Here is a 23,620-nt window from a genome sequence, read left to right on the forward strand (position 1 = left end):
AGAAATAATAGTCTGGAGTTAACCAAACTGGAGCCTAGGCAGGAAGGGTTGGCCCCAGGGCCTCTGGGTTAACTGGGCTTTGCCTTCCCTGGGAGGGAACAGTGCTGTTGCCATTTTGGGAGAAGGAACTGCAACAGGGTGGGAACAGAAGGGTTTTTGCCTCCAATGGGGTCTGTGAGCAGCTCTGAAGACATGGGCTCAGTTATTATTTATATTCTTTTTTTAAAAAAATATTTATTTTTATTTATATGAGTACACTGTAGCTGTATTCAGACACACACCAGAAGAGTACATCGGATTGCAGTACAGATGGTTGTGAGCCACCAAGTTGTTGCTGGGAATTGAACTCAGGACCTCTGGAAGAGCGGTCGGTGCTCTTACCCACTGAGCCATCTCTACAGCCCTGGGCTCAGTTCTTAAATCCAGATGGCATGGCACCAAGGAGAGTCAGTATGGGGGTTTCTTCATGAAGAAGAGGCAGAATCCTGGCTTGGCATGCTGTATGCTATAAAGCAAGCATAGCACGGAACAAGCCCCTTACAGTACTAACTTCCCCTGCTTCTCTGAACATACCGTGAACTCCCCCTGCTCATTCTGATTATCACCAAAGCTCTACTCAAAACCTAGAGCAGGCAGAAGGCAGATGCCAGAGTGGACGCATGACTCTAGCCTGGGATGGAGCCACAGTGCACTTGAGGGCAGCTGACTGTAATATTTAATGATGATATGTAAATCTTAGGTTGGAGAATGAAGTCAGTCATAGCTCTTTGGGGAGTGGCAGAGACAGGGAGCTGTTCCCTCAAAACCCTACCAAGTACACTGTGTCTGTGACCAGCACTAAGGGGAGGGCTGTGGGCAACATTGTGTGGGTCCCAAGCTTATGATGGGGCCACCTCACCCCTTCCTTCACTGGCTCATGTCCTAGTCTAACTTACTGAGGCTCCAGAACAGTTCGTACAGCCTCTCCTAGGTGCTCTGAGGTGAGAGAGGGGCCTCCTCAGCCTGGAGGGTCCTGCTGCTCAGACGCAGCTTCTCACACAGAGACCACAGTTGTCACACAGGGTGAGGAACATGTGTTACTTTGACCTTCTATTTTAGTAGAATTATAGATTCAGGTTTGGCCTGCCTGAGTTTAAAAAATGTGTCTATATCTTATGGACAAGCAGAGAAAGGGAGCTTGCTCCCCCTTGTGGTTATCTCCTTTCATGTGTTTTAAGAATCTAATAGTAATACTGGAAGCTATAGAAAATAATTGTGTCTGTATTTTATTGCCACAGTGAAACAACGTGAAGCAGCTAATTCACAGAAACAGTTTTATTTAGCTCTTGGTGTGGAAAGCTGAAAATTGAAGCAGCGTGGTACAGACCGTTGACCCAGGAGCAGTTGACTAGTGGAGTAGTCAGTCAGCTGAGTGAGGGAAGGAACAGGCTTCTCATCAGAGAGGGATGGAGGGACCAGGCTGGCTCCTTTGTAACTCCCCCTCTTGCACTCTGGAGCAAGAGAACTCTGGGCTCTCAGGAAGGCCTTACACCCCTCCTGAGACCGCATTTAAAGCTTCCATACCACACCACACTGCTGCCTGGAGGCCATGCATATAGACCATGACGCCTGTGGTGCTCAGCATAACTCACAGCCAAAGGTCTTGTGTCTACTATGTGTGTCTTGGGCTTCCCCTCTCTCCTCTCCCTCTTCCTTCTTCCTCTCCCTCCCCTCTCCCCCTTCCCCCCCCCCGCCCCGCCCTGCTATCAAGATGTCACCTTTGTAGTCACAGCCTGACCCTGTCTTACCAAGTATCAGCACTCTCAGAGTCCAGCACCCCCACAGCCCCCACTGTGAATTTGCTGCTGGGGCAAGTCAGGTGCTCAGTGCTTGCAGTGCCCAGAGCCCAGCTGTCCGTATAGATGTGCATGGAGCAGTTATTTCCCACAGCACAGCAGCAGCAGGAAACAGGTGGCTGCATCCCCACCGAGTGCTTTCTGCCACTGCTGTCCCCAGTGCTGTGGCTCAGAGAAGCCTGAAAGAACTCCTACCTCAGTCTTCCTGGGTCCCATCTTGGAAAAGGCTGTGCTGGCCTGCAAAGTGCTGACAGGAACATGGCTGGGTATTGAGCCACACTGTCCTCCACCCCAGTAGATCCTTCAGATTGGACACTGAGGGAAAACATTTAATTGGAAGGTAGGGACTAGAAAGATGTCTCTTCAGGGTTAAGAGCACTGGCTACTGCTCTTACAGAGGCTCCCAGTTCTAATCTCAGCACCCACATGGTGGCTCACAACCACTCTCTGTAACTCTAGTTACTTATCCTGGTCTCCAAGAGCACCAGGTATGTGCATGGTGCACATACATACATGTGATTACCCATACTCATAAAACAAAAATAATAAAAAAATAATTAAAAGCAATAAATTGGAGATTAAAGGGGGGAATGTTGGGTGGGGTTTAGCAGAGACACATGCCCTTGGGCTTTTGAGCATCTGTGTGGGTAAGTTCTACCCCTGCTAGAGGCTGCTGCTTCAGGTGACGCTAAACAGTGTGTAGAGCCTTTCCCCTAGGGTTGTGCTCCGTGAATGAGGGCTGTTCCCTGTCTTCCTCAGCTGTACGTCTCCTCGGAGAGCCGCTTCAACACTCTGGCTGAGTTGGTTCACCATCATTCTACAGTGGCTGATGGGCTCATCACCACACTCCACTACCCAGCTCCCAAGCGCAACAAGCCCACCATCTACGGCGTGTCCCCCAACTACGACAAGTGGGAAATGGAGCGCACTGACATCACCATGAAGCACAAGCTGGGTGGAGGCCAGTACGGGGAGGTGTACGAGGGCGTCTGGAAAAAGTACAGCCTCACTGTGGCCGTGAAGACCTTGAAGGTGGGTTTGGGGCCTGGCCAAGGCCTGAGGGTGGATATCTGCCTCAGGCCTCCTTGCCATTGCCTCTTTGTGAGGCTGAGCATCTTCCATCTGTGGCTTTGTGCTGAGGGTCAGGAAAGGCTAGTTATGAGAGCACACTTGTTCTGTAGCTGTGTTCTTTTCAAAACCTGCTCTCTGTTCTTGTCGGGTGACATGGAGGCTGCATCCTTATGGGAGTTCAGAGAAAGAGGCACAGAGGCTGGACTGGAGGAGAATCATGAGCCACGAGTCCCATGTGGACTTCTGTGGGCTGATAGGAAAGGCACGTGTGTGGTGTCCTGGTGTGCTTTCCTTCTCTCACATGGCAGGTTTCTGCAAACAGAGTCCTGCTTGTCACTGGGCTGTGGCCTTCCTTGAATCACAGGGCCACACACCTCTCCACTGTTGACCTATGTGTTGTGTTTGCAGGTGGTTCATGTTCTTCCTTGAATCTGCATGATCCACATTTGTCCCCATGGTGAGAGTGTCCCCTAGTGTTGAACTACATTGCTTGCTTGTACATGTTTTGGACGGACTCTGATGATAACCTGTGACTGGCTGCTGTCCTCCACTGCTGGAAACACAGGTTTGACTGTGCACTTGTGTCCCAACTTAGCCAGTCAGTACATCTGACAGCCCCAGCTCTGCCAATAAGAGACAGGAAAATAGAAGCTAGGACTTTTGATTGCATAATAACTGTTTAGAGCAAGAGTGCATTACAGAATGAAAAGCAGCTTCCCAGTCATCATATTGAGCATCTCCCCTTCCTCTGGCCCTGTGGCAGACCAGCGCTGGGGGAGGGGAGGGCCAGAGGGCAGATTGCCTCAGGGACTCTCAGGCATTTTCCAAATTCAACTTTTTAAAATGTAATATGAGTTCATCATATTTGTTTGCCAAACAGGCTCAGTCCTGGGTGTCCACATCGGACAGACATGGACAAAACCCTGATGATGGTGGCACAGGGGGTCAGGGTGGTGCCGGGCTCTGCTGAGCAGGGAGGAGGCATTGTTGGCTGCACTGGATAGAAGAGTGTGAACCACTACTGTGAGGAAGGGCAGAGGCCAGGAGAGACACTAGGAAGCCCTAGCTAAGGAGAAGGAGCCACTGAGAGGCAGGCACTCAGGGCAAACCTAATGCCATCAGTTTTGCAGAGCAGAGGGGAAAATGCTGATGAACCATGTCAAGTACACCAGGCCACCATAGCTTGGAGGGAGAGGCACTGCTGACAGGGATTTACAAACACATCAAGAGGGAAAGCACGGGGTGTCTAGGTTTCAGCAAGGAGGGAAGGATTGTTTGAAACCCTTCAAGGGAGGGTGGCAAGGCCACTCAGGAGGTAATCCACATGGTGAGAGAGATCTGATTCCCACCATACATGTGCCAGGACACACGCTCTTCACACAGCACAAACAAATATGTGTAAAAATCAGAACATTAAAGAAGATGAGGGTTACACAGCTGGGAGGCCCCATCGATGGGCAGTGCTGCAGTTCTGCATAGCAGGAAGTACTCCAGAGGAGAATCTATTCTGGTGTTTTAAGACCTCAGCAAGTTCCCAAGAACTTCATTAGTGTATGCGCCATGGTTGGTAAAGGCAATAGGGTCTGTTGGGTAGGTACCTGGCAGTAATCCTGCATGGTATCTGACAAGGCAGGGCGCTCACTGTGGAGGTGTGTTAAGACACACGTGTACAACTTGTGTGTCTTAAGACTTGCTAAATAAACTGCCCCCACTCTGCCGAGCCCTGCAGGAGTGAGGCTCTGCCATCTGTTACCCATTTCTCAGATGAGCAGAGTAAAGGATTTTGACTCTTTACCTCCTTGGCAGGGTTGAGAACCACACAAATTACACAAATGGCCAGAGTTACTGAGTTGGTGTAGCCCAGAGCTCTGAGTGTGTGATATACTAGTTCATACAGCAGCTCCTTGGTTCATGGTGCTGACAGATTGCTAGAGTAGTAAGGCATTACCTCCAAGGCTGTGGGAGCTGGAGGCCTGAAGCAGGACTCAAACCCAGGCACCCAACTCCCAAGCCCAGCTCTGTTCAACCATCTCCCTCCTTTAGAGTCTTACTCCTCGGACCCCATGAAAAAATGAACATAAGCCTCAGTTCTGCTCCTTAGGAAAACCTTCCTCCACATCCTCTATGCTAGTGGTTCTCAGCCATCCTAATGCTTCAATCCTTAACGAGGTTCCTCATGCTGTGGTGACCCCACATACACTTACCTTAACGAGGTTCCTCATGCTGTGGTGACCCCACATACACTTACCTCATTGCTACTTCACAACTGTAATTTTGCTACTGATGTGAATTGTAAATATTTGATATGCAGGATATCTGATATGTGACTCCAAAGGAGTTGCAACCCACAGGTTGTGAAAGACTGTGTCATGGACTTCCCTTGCTGGCTTTGGCTGTGAAACTCCTCTCAAGAGAGTCCTACTGGCAGCCTCACAGAGAATTGCTTCCTCCCATCCTTAACCAGCAGGGGGTGCAAGGCCTGCTTGTGTAAGGCACTCCCTTCACAGTGCCCATGAAAAGACAGTACTCATTAGAAAACCAGTCCTCCTTCTAAACGAGTGGTGTGCTTGTTCCATCCATACAGCCAGAGGTAACAGCCACCGCAGTTGGAGTGTGTGTCCTTGGTGCCTGCTGGCGCATCACTGAAAACAAGTCTGGAGACTGAGGATGTGGCCCAGCTCACAGTGCTTGTCTAGTATGCACAGAGCCTTGGGCTTGATCGCTAGCATGGTCTACAGCTGGAATCTCAGCTCTTGGGGGGTGGAGGCAGGGGGAGCAGGAGTTTGAGGTTATCACGTGAGCCCTTGCCTCTAAAAAGGAAAGACAGAAGAAAAAAAAAGATTCACAGAAGAGTGGGGTGAGGGTCATAGGTCATTACGTTGCCAGGGTCTCACACAGCAGCAAAGCCAGGTCAGCATAACTGACAAGCCATTCTCTTAGCCCCCCTATAGCACCATCTCAGAGTTCCTGCTGTCTCCCACAGGGTGGAGCCATGCAGGCCCTGTGAAGAGCCCCCACCCCAGCCCTCCCACCCCCCGGCCCCTGACAAGTGTAAGCACAAGGAATAAAGAGAAAGGAAAATCCTCCAAGCACTTCTTTCACCTAAGCCTTCATGGTTCCATTTGAGTGTGTAAAAGGAAAATGTCTTCAGAAGGATGTAATGGATTAAAAAATAAGCAGAAGGACCTCACAAATTGGAATGGGGGGTTTGTTTTTGTTTTTAAAGATTTGTTTATATATTATGAATGCTTTTATCTGCATGATAGAAGAGGCCATCAGATCCCATTACAGATGGTTGTGAGCCACCTCGTGGCTGCAGGGAATTGAACTCAGGACCTTTGGAGGTGCAGCCAGTGCTCTTAACCGCTCAGCCATCTCTCCAGCTCCCTGGCATTTTTTTTTTACTTTTTAAATTTCAATATTTAAAAACGTTAGTTTACATGATTAATTGAATCATGTCTAATTCCAGCAGGGGGAGACAAACTCACACTGATTTTTCTGAAAGGAAAAAAGGCCCCATGATTGCCCCATACATGACGTGTGTGTGTGTGTGTGTGTGTGTGTGTGTGTGTGTTATGGGATGGAGACAGACATGCAGATGGACAGGAAGGAGTGATTGCATAGGGTGTGTGTGCCTGTGTGAGAGACAGTGGGGATCCACAGGCACAGCAGGAAGGTGCTTGGGAGTGATTCTGCCTTGAGATCGTGAGTCTTCTGGATCAGGGTAGGTGGCTCCACAGCAACTGAGATTTATGATGATGAGCCTGTGTGGTTTACTGTGGTGCATTGCTTTAGAACAGAAAGGTTAGAGTGTTAGGAAGTATCACTGGAGAATAACCGTGTCAAAACCATTTGTATTGTGCAGTACTGACCTCCTGGTTCTGGCAGGCATCCATAGTATGCCACCAGGTACATCTCAGTGCTGCACACCAGAGCCAGACTGGCTGTCAGGCAGCTGTGGAACAGAAGAGACTTGAAGAACCTAGCAGCCAGTGGTGGGTGGCATGGGATGAATGCCCTCTGCACAGCTGGGCAGCAACAGCCAGCATGCTGTGGTACATTAGAGCAGCCCATGCTGTTAAAGAACAGTAGATAGCATTTCCATAGTCTTTTAGAACCCATGTTTGGTGATAACAAGCCATCACACTGGCTGTGGTCATGATTTGCTTCTCAGTGTGGCTGACCAAAAAAAAAAAAAAAGCTCCAAGAAAAGTTTGGTCCATCCTCAGGAGTGTCACTTCCCTTTCCACAGAAAGAACTGGAACAGCCACAGTGCTAATCATGTAGACAGCTCCACACTTAGCATGAGGTATGGTGAAGCTGTCTTCCCAGGCAAGGCGATTTTCATGAAGCCTCTTCTGTACCACACAGGCAGATTCCCTGCAGACACCACATGTGGCCTACCTACTGTCCTCCTTGCCTCCAAAGCCTGGTTCTTGCAGCTTGGGAGACCCTGCCACTCACTGTTGCTGCTTCCTGTTTCTGGTAGTTGATTCAAAGGAACAGTGGCTTAGGTTCAAGGAGGCTGGAGAGGATAGACCACAACCCTTCAGGCTCAGCCTGAAAAGGTAGAAAGAGTGGTCTGCCCATCTCCGGCCCTGTGTTGTGTGGCCTACAAGATGATTCTGTGAGTCATCAGAGAGCTACTTTAGAGACTGATTTAGAATCTGGGTGATTGACCCCCTAGTCAGCGATGATTGCTTCATTAGGTGCTCATGATGTTGCATACCTAAGTAGCTCAGGGTCTATCTGACAGTATAAGGCACTCTGGAAAGTGGCTCTCTCAAGCCAGCTCCATTTCAGATGCTTCACACTGTTTCCTCTTTAATGTTAAGGGTGTTGGATCGATCGGGAAGCAAACAATACTTGTTGAAATAGTTCTGTAGTGTTTGCACACCTCACCAAGACCCCACAGAAGATCCAGGCAGCAATACCAGGCCACTGACTCATGGCCCCATTGACTCGCTGAGCCAGACAGAATACCTGACAAGAACATCTTAAAGGAGAAAAGATTCAGCTTGGCTCATGGTGTCAAAGGTTTCAGCCCATCACTGCAGACAGCATGGCAGAGCGGCTTGCTCAGAGATGGCAGGAGTGTGTGGCAAAGTTGTTCCCATGATTGTAGCCCAGGAAGAGAAGAGCTGCTCTAGAACCAGAGACTGGGTCTGACCTTTAGAGACCTGTCTATAATGAGAACTCCTTCTAGGCAAGCCCCACCTCCTGAAGGTTCCACAGCCTCCCACAATTGCTCCACCAACTGGAGAGCAGCAGTTCACAATGTGAGCCCTGGTTGAGAATTTCCCCTTCAGGAGTCTTCACAACACCAAGATGAGACCCCTTGAGCCTCTCAAGGGCAGTGTAACCAGTGTTCATCAGAAGCAGTGGCCTAGGCTGAGTGGAGGGTGCCACTACTGTTTGCCTTAGCCCTTGAAGCTGTGTCTGTCCTCTCAGGCACTTCCTTGCTAAACAGATCTTATGCATCTGAACTTACCTTCTGCAGGAGGACACCATGGAGGTGGAGGAGTTCCTGAAGGAAGCCGCAGTGATGAAGGAGATCAAACACCCTAACCTGGTGCAGCTGCTAGGTAACCAAGCACAGACTCAGAAGAGGGGCCGCCACTGCTGCTGTGAGGGGTTCTGCTCCAAATGTCTGGCTGAGAGGGCCTCACTTCCTGATAAAAGAGAACTGAGTGTTTAGGGGTGTGTAGGGGAGGCCAGGCAAGGCTTTGTCTGGTCAGTTCTCTCCTTCCATCTTCATGTGGGTTCTGCGGTCAGGCCTGCATGGCATGGCAAGTGCTTTTATTCACTGAGCCCTCCTACCAGGCCAGGAGCCCTTTCTTCAGTGCTAGGCTTTCCTAGGGCTCCTTCCCCTGAGCCCCATGCTGAAGCCTCTGTATCTTGTTGTCAGGGGTGTGTACCCGGGAACCTCCATTCTACATCATCACTGAGTTCATGACCTATGGAAACCTGCTGGACTACCTGAGGGAGTGTAACCGGCAGGAGGTGAGCGCCGTAGTGCTGCTCTACATGGCCACACAGATCTCATCAGCCATGGAGTACCTGGAGAAGAAGAACTTCATCCACAGGTAGGGCTGGGCAAAGCAGAGGGGCCCAGCCTTGGTCCTGGCAGCTCACTGGCCCTCAAAATGAAGGCAGACACAAGTGCCTGACGTAAGCACTGCTTGAGGCTGGCGGGACTAAGTGCTTCAGGCCCAAGGCCTGGACCAGTGGAGCAGCTAATCCCCAGGGAAAGAAGGGAAAGAAGTGTTTCATTTCTGAGCCATTTCGGATTTAGTGGAATATTAAATGAAATTCATAAAAGACCTTCTTCCTGATAATCTTGGTTCCCTCTGAAACCGAGCATTCCCAAGGCTAGCACTCAGTCAGTAAAGCCTCTCTCTGCCTGGGCTTAGCGTCATTGTGTGGCTTTTCCTCCTTCTCTTTGTGTTTCCTTGCCCACCAGCTGTCACTGGGTTTAGGGATGTTTCCATGGCTGGAGAATTATATACATGCAAGCTGGTTGCTGTTTTTAAAACCTAGAGTGTTTTGACCTTCAAGTGTGCCACAATTATCTGGGTTTGCATGCTTTGCTGGTGGAAGTGGCTTCCTAGCAGAGTGACAACCTGTGCAGGAGGGAGCCTGATGGGCTTGGCCCAACTCCGTCATGCAAGATGTTCTCCACGCCACTGTGGTGACCTTTCTTACCCAATTAACTCAAGTGTGAAACCTCGACATGAGATTTCATAGCCAGGAATAAGTAGCGTGTGTGAAATGCTGGCAGCCCCTCGGAAGACAGATCTTTTTCTGCTCCACAAGAGCCCAATCCAAATGCTCCTGTCGCTCAGCAAAGTGTACCCTCTGATGCTGCAAATTGAGATTTCCTGACTTCTGGCTCGCCTTGCATGGCCAGCTTCGTTCCCCCTCCATTCACATACTAAAATGCCTTACCAAAAATCCTATTAGGCACAACTCTTGTGTATTTAATTTCTCTCTCATTGCTGGTGATCAAGCTGTATCCTGCAGTCATTGCCCTGAGCTGCCTCATCCTCTCATTCCTTGGTTCCCAATTGCCTCAGAACTTCATGTTTAACATCCATGAACCAAAGATTAGACCCTTCCTCCCATGAAGATTCAGGAGGTGACTATATGGGAGAGTTCCTCAAACCCTTGAGTCAACATGAGGAAGCAAGAGGAAAGCAGGGATAGCACATACAGCTGCCCCAGGCACACCCTGTTACTGTCTTCATTTTGTGGCTGAGGTAGCTGAGTTCCAAGGTAATTAACATGCTCCAGATCATGGGGCAGGACCTGCTCCCATTGCCACCCTGTCTGCTCGTGGTGTTGCTGCTGTGGCCCAACTGATATTTGCTACGGGACTGTTGCTCTGCAGAGGGTCATTTGAAAGCTTTCGGGGACTACACTTGGTCTTCTTTTGTCAGCGTCATATCTGTCAGTAGTAGTGGAGCTACACAGCTAGGGAGTCAGCCAGGAGCACCTTCAGATGACCCTTTTCCTTCCTCAGAGACCTTGCTGCCCGGAACTGCCTGGTAGGGGAAAACCACTTGGTGAAGGTGGCTGATTTTGGCCTGAGCAGGTTGATGACAGGGGACACCTACACGGCCCATGCTGGAGCCAAATTCCCCATCAAGTGGACAGCACCTGAGAGCCTGGCCTACAACAAGTTCTCCATCAAGTCGGACGTCTGGGGTAAGGGCCAGGTCCTGGGCAGTCCTGGCCAGGGGTTTCCCCTTCTGCTTCACTGGCTCTTTACTGCTATACCTCCATCTCTCCTCCACCACTACATCCTCTTTCTGGTTTGTTTCTGGTTTAGTTTAAACTCCTGCTTCCTCTTTTCTTCAAAGAACAAAGCAAAAGTGACTTCTAGAATGATCCAGAATAGCACCACCTTCAGTTCTTCATTCTGTACTTACTGCTTGGATTTGATGATGCAGCAGCCGACCCTGCGGCAGCATCCAGCATCACGTTCTCTGCAGGAGAGCTGTTAGCTTTGGTTTGCGCTATAACGGGGCACTTCATCTGGGAGTGTCACCTGTTGTTTATTTTAATTTTTAAAAGAACAGTTTTGTTTGTTTGTTTGTCTTCTAAGATAGGGTCTCCCTAAACAACTCCAACTGTCCTGGAACTCAATCTGTAGACAGGCTGGCCCTGAACTCAGAAATCTGCCTGCCTCTGCCTCTCTCTCCCAAGTGCTGGGATTAAAGGTATGCACCACAATGTCCATCTTTAAGAACTTCTCATGCCAAGGGTGACCAAAGAAGGTAGAGTTGAGTGGTGAGCCCCGTTCCCTGCCTACTCCCTTGCCTCTTGTTATTTTAAAGCAAATTCCACACATATTATTTTGCACATACACGTTCCAGTATTTGCTTCACCTGGGAGCCAGATACGGTCCCTCACTACATGGATGTGTTCTATGTATCTCTAGCTTGTGTCTGCCATCACTGGTTTTATTTCCCTGCTGTTCATTTATTGATAAATTCTGTCACCTTTCCTTTAGACCTTCCAGAATCTAGACTTTGTTCATTGTATCTCTGTGCTATGATCTGTTCTGTGCCTCTAGCTTTAGTCTTCTAAGAAGCTGCACGCTCAGACCTGGGTAGCTGCTGACATCTAAGTTGACTTTTCTTTCATTAAGTACATTATCAGAGGCGGGTGCTTTTAGGTTGGTTGATCCGTAATGCTTGCTTTTTCTTCCTCTAGTACAGCGGTTCTCAACCTGTGGGTCATGATGCCTTTGGCAACCTTCTATATCCAAAAATATTTACATTATAATCCATAACAGTAGCAATGAAAATAACTTTATGCTTGGGGTCACCACATCATTAGGAAGGTTGAGAAACCGCTACACTAGAGGACTGTGGTATAGTAGCTGTTGATGACCAGTGGTCGTTTGCTAGGGGCTGTCTGTCATGTGCTCAATCTCCAGCTCCTTTCTTCCACATTCAGTTAGCCATGGAGTATAAAAGGAAAGCTCTATGTGCTTGATTGTCCAGTGGTGGACTTGGTGTAGGAGTGGTGGGTTCAGAAGCTGCCTCTCAGGACTCCCACTTTTCCAAGTGCCCTGTGGTGGTGGCAGTTATATTTGCTAGTCTTTTGTGGTGTTGCTTTGAGCTCTATGTTGACACATCCCTAGGCTCCAGTGTACTGTGGTTCTTCTCGTCTTTGGCCATCAATCTTTGTCCTTTTAACATGCCCCATAGTCTTCCATAATAGCTCTGCTCTGGGGAGGCAGAAAGCCATTCCAGGCCTCTTCCCTGTCCCGGACCCCATCACCTGGTTTCCTGAGGAGACCTAGTTCTTTTAGTGGGAAGAAGAGCACCAAAATATGGCAAGTTCTCACGATTTCTGGAAAACATTTAGAGCGGAAGGGACTTGGGAGATAATCTCACCCACCTAGGAAACAACCCATGGCCTGACAGTCACAGAGCTCTCTATGATCAGAGCATGGCAGCTGACATGGAGGAGCCCCAGGGGTTCACCTTCCCCTCTCTCCCTTACTGCTTTAGTGTAGCATGTGTAAACAGCTTTGCTCTGTCCTACCTTTCCTGGGCTATTGTTAATAGAGAGCTGGTAAATGTCATTTCTGGGACTGCCCTACAGGTCTCTCTGCTGCACGGTGTGGAGGTGTACATCCTGTGCTCTTGCATGTGTGTGTGTGTGTGTGCACGCGTGCGTGCGCGCGCGTGCATGTGTATATGAGAGTGTGTATGTATGTATGCATGTGAGAGAAGTGTGCTGTGTGTGTGCACGTGTGTGTGAGAGAGTGTGTGAGTGTATGTGTGTGTGAGAGAGTGTGAGTGTATGTGAGAGTGTGCATGTGTGTCTGCGTGCTTGCATGCATGTGTGTTATGTGTGTTTGGGTGTTTTGTGTGTATGTGTGTGATATGTCTCTCTGTTTGTGAGTGTGCTCTGGCACACGTGTGACTGTCGGAGGACAACTTCTCTCCTTCCACCTTTATGCTGGGTTCCAGAATTGAAAGGTCATTAGGTTTGTGCAGAATGCCACCTCACTGGCCAATGCCTCACTCACCCTGATGTCTTCCTCTCCCTTCTTTCTTTCAGCATTTGGAGTATTGCTCTGGGAAATTGCTACGTATGGCATGTCACCTTACCCGGGAATTGACCTGTCTCAGGTTTATGAGCTGCTGGAAAAAGACTACCGTATGGAGCGCCCTGAAGGCTGCCCAGAGAAGGTCTACGAGCTCATGCGAGCATGTGAGCCTCCCCACCCCATTCAGAAAGCCATTCCAGTGGGCCCTTGGCACTCTGTCCCTGTATTCCCATGCTGTTCATGGAGTCTGGCTTTTGGGTGTCTTTCAGTGCATTTATTTACAGATGCAATATTTATGAGTTGCTTTGTTTGCCTTTGGGAGAGATATTTTTGGTTTGTTTGGATCAGGGTCTTGAACTATAGCCCTGGCTACATAGTAACTCTCTTGCTTGAATCTCACAAGCTCTAGGATTACAGGTGTGAGCCACCATGCCCAGGTCGTTTTAATTTTTTTAAGCATAATAAGGGTTAGATAGATGCCAAACCTGGGTATTATTAATAGACACAGATTCCTAGGTTCTGCTTCTAAATACCTGGCTACAAATTGCTCTGGGTGATAGAACTCTGGTGTTTATAACATGTGAGTGTATGTGTGCATCTGTGTGGTGTGTGTGTGCGCGCATGGTCGTATCATCTGTGTCCATATGCCCATTCCCTCACCTTTTTCTTCCTAGTGTATTAGAGACACTGCTCCTGTGTTTAGATCTCCTCACCCTGCTCACCACCTTCAATCAGTGCTGCTGCCTAGCACTTCACTTCATAGCTTGAGACATCCACTCATTTTTTTACACATCTGTTTGCTTTAATTTCTTTATTCATTCACTTATTTATTTATATACTTATTCATGGCAGCATGCATTCCTCATTCACTTATTTATTTATTTACTTATTCATGGCAGCATGCTTTCCACAGCATACAGTTTTCAGGAGTTGATTCTCCTTTTCTATGTGGATCCCAGTGATCAAGCTTAGCATCAGTCTTGGCAGAGCATTTGGTCTTTTTGGCCCTGTGTTTGCTGCTATATATAAGGCAGAGAGATACACACTTATCCTTTCCCTGCATGTAGCACTGATATTTCTAAAAGATGGGCTGTTGATTCAAAGGTTCTATGCTGTGGATAAAATTATCACCTAACAGAGGGTTATAGCAGTTTACACTCTAGCAGAAATGACAACAAACCAGTGAAGCACGCGGCGGCCATGTCCTCACTGACATGCCAAAGCACCGGTCCTTATCATCTTTTTAAAGTTTTTGTTTTATTTGTACGGTTTTGCCTGTATGTATCTCTGTACGTTATATGTGTATCTGGTAATAATGGAGGCCAGAAGAGGGCATTGTGTCCCCAGGAACTGGGATTTCAGATGATTGTGAGTCCCATGAGTGCTTGGAACTGAACCTGGGTCCTGTGCTAGAGTAACCAAAGAAGCAAGAGAGATGCATGTCTTTGCTAATGAGGACAGTAGGCTCTGATAACATCAGTAAGGATAGTGACAGAGACAGGCTGTTGCCTTGTTAATTCCCTGTCTATCAGTGGAGTTTGGAGAAACGTTTATAGATGCAGGGTTTTTTTTAAAAAAAAGATTTATTTATTACTATACACTGTATAGTACACTGTAGCTGACTTCAGACACACCAAAAGAGGGCATCAGGTTTTATTATGGGTAGTTGTGAGCCACCATGTGGTTGCTAGGATTTGAACTCAGGACCTTTGGAATAGAACAGTCAGAGCTCTTACCCGCTGAGCCATCTTGCCAGCCCATAGATGCAGTTTTTATTGTCAGTGTCTCTGGAGTTTTGCAATCCATATTTCTGCCTGTATTTAATGTCTTCTTAAATCTTTAGTATCTGTCATAGGACACAGGAGCATTTGCCATTTTAGCTTGTCACAGCATCAGCTGTCAACAGGCTTGGAATGCCCCTTTCATGTCCAGACTGGTGCTTGGGAACAGCTAGCCTGGTTGGTTAGCAATGCTTTCCAGCTGCTCTGACATGGGTCTTCTCCGTCCAGGTTGGCAGTGGAACCCCTCTGACCGGCCCTCCTTTGCTGAAATCCACCAAGCCTTTGAAACCATGTTCCAGGAATCCAGTATCTCAGATGGTAATGTACCTCCCAGGGGTGGCAGTGGGTTGAGAGGTTGGGCTGGGCTAGACAAGCCTTCATTTCTGTCCTGGTGAGAGTACCCAGGCCAGGCAGCTCTTCAGAGGCTTTGGTGGGGCTCTGTGTCAGGTAAAGTCACACAGCATTCTAGAACATGCTGAGAGCTGCTTCTTCAGCATTGTGTTCCTTTTCTCTCTAACTGCCTAGATCTTAAGAAAAAGAGAATCCCAGGAACTGGAGAGCTAGCATGGCGGCTAAGAGGACTTGGGGTCAGTTCCCAGCACCCAAATGATGGTAGCTTACGACGCCAGTCACAGAAGGTCCAGTACCACCTGCTGGCCTCTGCAACCATGTGGTACACTGACATACATGCAGGCAAAACACCATACACATACAAAAGATAACTTAAAATATGTATAAGATAGGAAAAAAAGCAAAGAAAAAAGAATCCCTTTCAATATGGTACCTTTGCTGATGACTGCTGGGTCGTATCTGTGTGATCCTTAGAGGTGGAGAAGGAGCTGGGGAAACGAGGCATGAGAGGAGCTGCTGGGAGCATGCTGCAGGCCCCAGAGCTGCCCACCAAGACCAGAACCTGCAGGAGAGCAGCTGAGCAGAAAGATGCGCCTGACACCCCTGAGCTGCTCCACACGAAGGGCCTGGGAGAAAGCGGTATGTCTACCTAACCTTCCCACTCCTCATGCCAGGCAGGTGAACAGAAGAGAAGTTGTCAGTGGAGCTGGCACGGAAGGGCGTCAGTCCCTCCTCAGCGGTCCAGCCCAGGGAGGAAGATCCGCCTCTTGCCCAAGAGAGCCTTTCAGCAGTTGCTTAGACAAGCCAAAAACTGGGACACCTGCCAAAAAAGCACACCCATCTTTGCATGTGTTCTTCACGGCCCTGTGGGCATCTTTCTGGGTGGTCACAGCACTAAACATGGGGCCATCAGAGCAGCCCAGGCACAGGGTTCCTGTGGTCTCTGGAAAGGCTGTCTTCTTGAACTCTTTCCCAGGCTCAGCTGGGGCAGTGGTGCTGGGTCAGGAGATGCCTAGAGATACACAGGGGTAGTATGAACAGCTGTGTGTCTGCAGCTTCCTGCATGCCGGCTGTGCACTGGTAAGTACCAGGAGAACAGCATGCTCCTCTCCTGCAGACCATCCCACTGAAGTCAATTGGCCAGGGAGGGGCGGGTCCTGGTACCTGAACTCAAAACGGCCCCCAGGGCTCCCATCATGGGTTGATGGGCCTGGTCGAATGGAACCAGGCAAGACAAAGTTTGATTCTGATAGGAATTCATAAAAAATATTTACTCAGCAGAAACCACAGATTTGTTTTTTGAAACAGTTGTGATTCTAAACCTGTACTCACACTGATGAGAAGCTGAATTGTCAAACCCACAGAACTCTTGGGACTGTCTTAGCCAGGGTCACTATTGCTGCGATGAAGCACCATGACTAAAGACACTTGGAGAGGAGAGTGTTTCCTTAACTTATGCTTCCATATTAGAGAGCCATCAAAGAAGTCAGGACAGGAACTCCCATATTAGAGAGCCATCAAAGAAGTCAGGACAGGAACTCGAGCAGGGCAGGAACCTGGAGGTGGAGCTGGTGCAGAAGTTGTGAAGGAGTGTTGTTTACTGGCCTGTTCCTCATGGCTTGCTCACCCTGCTTTCTTATAGAACCTATGACCACCATCCTGGGGATGGCCCAGTCACAATGGGCCCAGCCCACCCCATCAGTCACTAATTTAAAAAATGCTCTACAGGCTTGTCCAGAGCCTGGTCTTTGGAGGCATATTCTCAATTGAGGCTTTCTCTTCTCAGATGACTGTGGCTGTGTCATAAAGTATCCAGCACACACAGGTGCCAAAGGAGCATGTTTGGAAGGTTTGCATATGAACTGAGGGTGTGGCTCAGTGTGAAGCACTCGCTGGGCAGTTGTCAGTCACATATGCTAACATATCTGTAACTCCAGGTACTCCTTAGAGACAGAGGAGGTGGAAGCAAGAGAATCCTCAAAAATTTAAGGGTCAGCTAGTGTTACATACACAGCAGTGAACAACAGAGACACTACCTCAAACAAGCTTGGAAGGAAGGACTGGGGTTGTCTTCTTACCTCTACATGTATGCTGCTACATGTGCACATGTGTGTGTGGCCTTAAAAAAAGTTTACATAAACAAGTAAGTCCAAGTTGTAGAGCCACTGGATCATCTCCCCCGCCCCTGAAGGTTGTGACATACAAGCTGTCTGTCCTTCCCTGCTGGCTGTCATGCTGTCAGGTCATTAGCAGTGGGAGAGAGAGGCTGCCACAGGAGCATGGGCTAGGAAAAGCTGGTGATGAGCAAGTGTGTATGTTTCTTCCCATCAGTGTCATTACTGAAGTTTTGGGTGAGCCAGGAGTGCCCCTAGCATCTGTGCTCTGGATGTGGCTCTGTAACTCACAGAGTCTCTCCACCTTCTTCAGTAGGACTACAGTGTGGAAAGGTCCTCTGCTCGCCTTGTTCTGATGCTCATCTCTGCTAGTCTTAGGACAGATGCACAGTCTACCTCAGTCCTAGAGGCTGAGGGAAGGAAGACTCATAGAGTTGGCCGCAGCGCCTGACAGCACAAAGGCTTTTGTTTGTTTCGTTTTTCAAGACAAAAAATCTCTGTGTAGTCCTGGCTATCCTGAAATTCACTCTGTAGACTGGGCTGGCCCTCAACTCAGAGATCTGCTTGCCTCTTCCTCCCAAGTGCTGGGGTGCAGCCACCTCTGCCCAGCTATGTCATTCATATTTTAGAAATACCCACATGAAGTTTTATAAAAGTCATCTTTCCCTGTTTGTCACAGCAGTTGATTGTCATACCCCCATTGGACAGCTGACATCTTCCCCTCTCCAGGTCTTATCTTGGCATTATCATTTTGCTGACATTGGAGGGACTCCACAACCTTAATAGGTTTCAGGATGAGGAAGGCAGGGTCGTTCCAGCCCTTTGATCTGGGAGAGAGACTTGTACTTCTACTGATAGTGACAAGGGTCATACACGCTATTGCTGACAAGGACAAGCTGGGGGGAATGCCACAGCTTTGTCTTCTGCCCTCCAGTGGCTCTGAACTCCATGCTGCCAGTGCCATGAAGGCTGAGGGTGCAGAAGCACCATGGGGAGTCTCCCAACAGAGGCTCAGCCAGCCCGTCCTGGGCACTGTTGCTCATTTCTGCCCTCTGTTTCAGATGCACTGGACAGTGAGCCTGCTGTATCGCCACTGCTTCCTCGGAAAGAGCGCGGACCCCCAGATGGCAGCCTGAATGAAGATGAGCGCCTTCTCCCCAAAGATAAAAAGACCAACCTGTTCAGCGCCTTGATCAAGAAGAAGAAGAAAATGGCACCAACACCCCCTAAGCGCAGCAGTTCCTTCCGAGAGATGGATGGCCAGGCAGAACGCAGAGGGGCTACTGAGGATGACGGCCGGGAAATCAGCAACGGACCAGCAGCTCTCACCTCAGATGCAGCAGAGCCTGCCAAGTCCCCAAAGACCAGCAATGGGGCTGGCGTCCCCAATGGGGCCTTCCGGGAGCCGGGCAACTCAGGCTTCCGTTCTCCCCACATGTGGAAAAAGTCCAGCACACTGACCAGCAGCCGGCTGGCTGCTGCTGAAGAGGAGAGTGGCATCAGCTCCAGTAAGCGTTTCCTGCGTTCTTGCTCAGCCTCCTGCATGCCCCATGGGACTAGGGACACAGAGTGGCGGTCAGTCACACTGCCTCGAGACCTGCCATCTGCTGGTAAACAGTTTGACTCATCCACCTTTGGAGGGCACAAAAGTGAAAAGCCAGCTCTACCTCGGAAACGCACCAGTGAGAGTAGGTCTGAGCAGGTGGCCAAAAGCACCTCGACACCTCCTCCCCGGCTTGTGAAGAAGGCTGAGGAGGCCGCTGAGGAAGTCTTCAAAGACATGGAATCCAGCCCTGGCTCCAGCCCTCCCAGCTTGACTCCCAAACTACTCCGTAGGCAGGTTACTGCTTCTCCTTCCTCTGGCCTCTCTCACAAGGAAGAGGCCACCAAGGGCAATGCCTTGGGCACGGGGACTCCCGCCACTGCAGAGCCAGCACCCCCCAGCAACAAAGTGGGCCTCAGCAAGGCCTCCTCTGAGGAGAACCGCGTAAGGAGGCACAAGCATAGCTCGGAGTCCCCAGGGAGAGACAAGGGGAGGCTGTCCAAGCTCAAGCCTGCCCCACCGCCTCCGCCTGCCTGCACAGGGAAAGCAGGAAAGCCTACACAGAGTCCCAGCCAAGAGGCCGGGGAGGTAGGTGGGGCCACCAAGACAAAATGCACAAATCTGGCTGTGGACGCTATGAACAATGACCCCACCAAGGCTGGCCCACCTGGAGAAGGACTGAGAAAGCCTGTGCCCCCATCTGTGCCAAAGCCCCAGTCGACTACTAAGCCTCCAGGGACCCCCACCAGCCCAGTCTCTACCCCCTCCACAGTGCCAGCACCTTCACCCCTGGCTGGGGACCAGCAGCTATCTTCTGCCGCCTTCATCCCCCTCATATCAACCCGTGTGTCTCTTCGAAAGACCCGTCAGCCGCCAGAGCGCATCGCCAGTGGCACCATCACCAAGGGTGTGGTTCTGGACAGTACTGAAGCCCTGTGCCTTGCCATCTCCCGGAACTCGGAGCAGATGGCCAGCCACAGTGCCGTGCTGGAGGCTGGCAAGAACCTGTACACCTTCTGTGTGAGCTATGTGGACTCTATCCAACAGATGAGGAACAAGTTTGCCTTCCGTGAGGCTATCAACAAGCTGGAGAGCAACCTCCGAGAGCTGCAGATCTGCCCCGCAACAGCCTCCAGTGGGCCAGCTGCCACACAAGACTTCAGCAAGCTGCTTAGCTCTGTGAAGGAGATCAGCGACATTGTCCGGAGGTAGCAGCAACCAGTGTATGTCAGCGAGAGATGTTGCAGTCCACAGGGCTTTTGTGCCTATAAAGATGGGGACAGAGAACTGGGGAGCTGGCGTCTTTCAGCTTTACAGAGCATCAAGCAGAGCCAGGGTCTGTGGAGTCGGCCCTTCCTCCTATGCTGTGCTCCAGCTGCCCTGCACCTTTCCTACCCAGCCCAGGCGCCTCAAGCTGTCTCTCCTCACTGCCTGTGGGTGGGCCTCCTGCTCTGAAGACTGCAGCTGGCCTGCCTGGCCACCAGGCTTCTCACTCCCCGGTGCCTCAGACCCAGCTCCCCAGTCAGCCTGGAGTGCCCTTCCCTAGAATGACCTCCTCTGATGGATCTTCTTGTCGCCAAGGCATGGGCGCCCCTGGGCTTGCTGTCCCTGAACTTTCTATGCTTAAAAACTGTCCCAGAGAGCCTGTGCTCACTGTTTTTTCATTTGAAGGAAGCTGTTGCTTTAAGGGTTATGAGGTGCTAAAGCCAGGGGTCCAGGCGGGTGGGTACTGGAAACAGGAGCTGGGCAGTGTGGTCTGTCACCTGCTCTCAATATCCTCAGCAGTGTGCCCTGCATTCCTGGATAGCAAGCTTGAGTTTCATGGGTGGCAGTCACTGGCTGGCCAGGCACTAGCCAGGCCAAGCCTAGGACTCCAGGGGCTCCCCAAAATCTGAATTTCTGAGTAGTCTTCATCCCCTCTCCTGCTCTAAGGGCAGGCCCATGCTCTCTGGTCCCTGCCTTGATGACGAGGGTCCAGCCTTGTGGTGTTTTGGGGCATTTCAAAGGTCTATATAGAAAGGAACAGCCACTAGGTACAAACAGGCAGGGAGTGGGGCTCTCCTGAGCCCTGACCGCTGCTCAGAACTGCTGCTTAACCACTGAGAACAGTGCTTAGCCCAGAGCTCCTGGGAGGCACGAACAGCACGCTGGGCTTGGGTGTCCTTGCAGACTCAGCCAGGGCAATCCTTCCTTCCTGAGGAAGCAGGACCAGAGCTGAGCACAGGCACAAGTGTGGGCAACTCCTTGACTGACCCGGAGCAGCCAGCTGCAGAACAGGGCGCCTGCGTAGGCCTTTCACTGGGCCAGAAGACACCTCCACACTCCCTGCCTCTCTGCTCCAGGTGTGCGGGGCTGGCCGCAGGCCCACACTGATCACCTAGATGCAGGGCTGGTAAGGATGATTTCCTCTGGATGTTCTTCCATGGTTCTCATAGCACCTCACCTCTTTACCTCCAAAGGCTGTTCTGCAGCCCAAGGGAGGCCATGCCACACTGCCAGTGACCTTGAATAGCCAGACACCGCCATGCCCTGACACCGTGCTCACAAGGTCCTGTTCTGTTGCTGCCATGGGGTGCCACTATATTTTGTATTACACTTTGATATTACACTCTTTTTTAAAATAGACTTGCGCTCTTATAAATGACATGTAAATAGTTCACCACTGTGCCCCCTCTGGCACACCAACAGCATTCCCCTTTTTCTCAGTCCAGTACATTTGTTTCTGTATATGACTCTGTTTTTTGAATCCAAATCTCTCTGTAGTATTTTTTAAATAAATGTTTACAGAACTATTGACAGACTGCTTGGTCTGTGATTCATCCCTGCACCCCTTCGTGTCCCAAACGGTCACAGCTCGTGTGTCCTGAGCACATGGTTGCCAGGTGCCCAGCTCTCGGCAGCCTCACAGCAGATGGTTGTGGCCTATGTCAGGCCTGGAGTAGGAGCTTCTAAGCACCTGAGATTCTTGCTGGCAGAGTGAATCCCTCCCTGGCATGCCTCTGCATCTGAGCCTACTTCTTGCCCTGGCTCTGGGAGGGCTGTGTGTTAGTCACTAGAGCCCATGACAGAGATGCCAGGGCCATAGGCTGGGGTGCCCTGCCACCCTGACAACTCGACACAGCAGCTCTGCTCCCCTGGTGGTCGTCACAGATGTTGAAGTGGATCTAGACACTGGCCCTCCTGTAGCCAATAGGGTCATCCTTGAGTGGCTGCTTTGTCTAACAGGAGCATCAGGAGGTTCCAGGGACAGCCACCACAGCTACCACTGTGCTTTTGTGTGTAACATGGGCCTAAGAGGGCTCCCTGTGGCCTCAGGCAAGGCCACTGGGGTGAGACCTGTCACCTCTGCCCAAGCCTAAAATACTTCCTGTCTCCCAAATAAGGCCTGGCCTACAGCAAGTTCCAGGGCAGTTAGGGCTACACAGAAAGGAGCCCTGGCTTGAAAAAAAAAACAATAAAAACACTGATTTTCTTGACCTTCATAGATTGTAGCTGTTCCCTAGAATCTAATAGCTGTGGGTTGCCCAGAGAAACACACCCCCGCATATGCCCATTCTGAGGGGCCGGTGAGATGGCTCGGTGCACAAAGCACCTGCTGCCAGACTAATGATTTAGTTCATCTCTGGGACCTATATGGTAGAAGAAGAACCAGCTTCCACAGTTGTCCTCCGATCTCCACATGTACTCTGTGGTCCGTGTGCATGCACACGGGATTATGTACACAGAGGAGAGCAGAAATGAGATCCGTGTCTGCCCGTGTCACCACGTGGAATGCTTGCACCGCCCTGGCCAAGGCATTTGCAGACAATGCAGTTAGTTACATCCTGCCCAGTGGAAGCGCCCCCCAGGCTGGGCTCTGAAATGGTGAACTGGCTGGCCTGACCACACAAGGGGTACCAAGTTCTCTGGGAAAGTTTCTCTCCCTCTCTCTCTCTCCCCCTGCCCCACACCCCCCGAGCTCTCTCTCTCTCTCCACCCCACCTCTGAACAGCATGGGGGGGGGGGTCACCAGTATATTTTTTGAGAGACAGATTCTCCTTGAACCTGAAACTCACCCATTGGCTAGGCTAACTGGCTAATGAGCTCCAGGAATCTAGCTCACTCCACTTCCACCACTACCAAACACCCCACCCACAAGCAGCCGGTGCTGGGATGACAGATTGTGTCCAACTATTTTATATAGGTGCTGTGGATCTGAGCTCAGCTCCTTATGGTTTACATGGCAAGCTCTTTACAGAGCTTTGCTCCTCTGCCCCCTGGGAAGTCATTTCTAAGTCTGGTTTTGCACAGAGGACATTAGGTGGCCAGGAAATAAACACTCCACCCCCACCTCATCTGCCTTCATCCCTGTTAGTCACGTAGCCTCTTGCCTGGGACTCTGCTCCAGCTAATGCCAATTCTGCCATCTAGACACCTGTGGGATTCTGTTCCCCAGGGGCTTTGGGACTTGTGCCTATAGACCATGAGCACAGGGTGACCAGGGACTTATCAAGGTTGGGGGTTGTGGATCTCCTGTGCTGTCTTTGGTACTGGAGCAAGTAAGAATGAGCAGCTGCTGTCCTAGGCCTTTCTTTTTCTTCTTCCTTAACTATTTAATTTCTATTTTAAACACAAGAAAATTGGACAGACCTTTTCTATCTGTTTAAGCAGCTGATAACCTGTAGGTGTACGGGGACGATTTGCCTTTTTCTTTCTTTTCTTTTCTTTCTTTCTTTTTTTTTTGTTTTGTTTTGTTTGTTTTTTGTTCTTTGAGACATGGACTCATTAGTCCAGGCTGGCCTCCATCTCACTATGGAACCAAAGCTGGCCTTGAACTTCTGATCCTCCAGCTTCAGCCTCCTGAGGATGAGGAATTA

At 50.1% G+C, this 23,620-nt stretch overlaps 1 protein-coding gene across 2 annotated transcripts in view; it reads left to right on the top strand.

Moving 5' to 3' along the window:
* Positions 1-21,560, top strand: part of Abl1 (ABL proto-oncogene 1, non-receptor tyrosine kinase) — a 110,515-nt gene extending 88,955 nt beyond the window's left edge. For both annotated transcript variants that reach the window (XM_031369760.1, XM_031369761.1), the window contains exons 4-11: positions 2,595-2,867; positions 8,407-8,491; positions 8,815-8,992; positions 10,429-10,613; positions 12,987-13,139; positions 14,985-15,074; positions 15,582-15,746; positions 18,283-21,560. In XM_031369760.1, the coding sequence (XP_031225620.1) occupies positions 2,595-2,867; positions 8,407-8,491; positions 8,815-8,992; positions 10,429-10,613; positions 12,987-13,139; positions 14,985-15,074; positions 15,582-15,746; positions 18,283-19,976 (2,823 nt within the window). In that variant the 3' untranslated portion in view covers positions 19,977-21,560. The remainder of the gene's footprint in view (positions 1-2,594; positions 2,868-8,406; positions 8,492-8,814; positions 8,993-10,428; positions 10,614-12,986; positions 13,140-14,984; positions 15,075-15,581; positions 15,747-18,282) is intronic.
* The last annotated feature ends 2,060 nt before the right edge of the window (positions 21,561-23,620 follow it).

This window comes from Mastomys coucha, unplaced genomic scaffold, assembly GCF_008632895.1.
Source record: "Mastomys coucha isolate ucsf_1 unplaced genomic scaffold, UCSF_Mcou_1 pScaffold15, whole genome shotgun sequence".
NCBI lineage: Eukaryota > Metazoa > Chordata > Mammalia > Rodentia > Muridae > Mastomys > Mastomys coucha.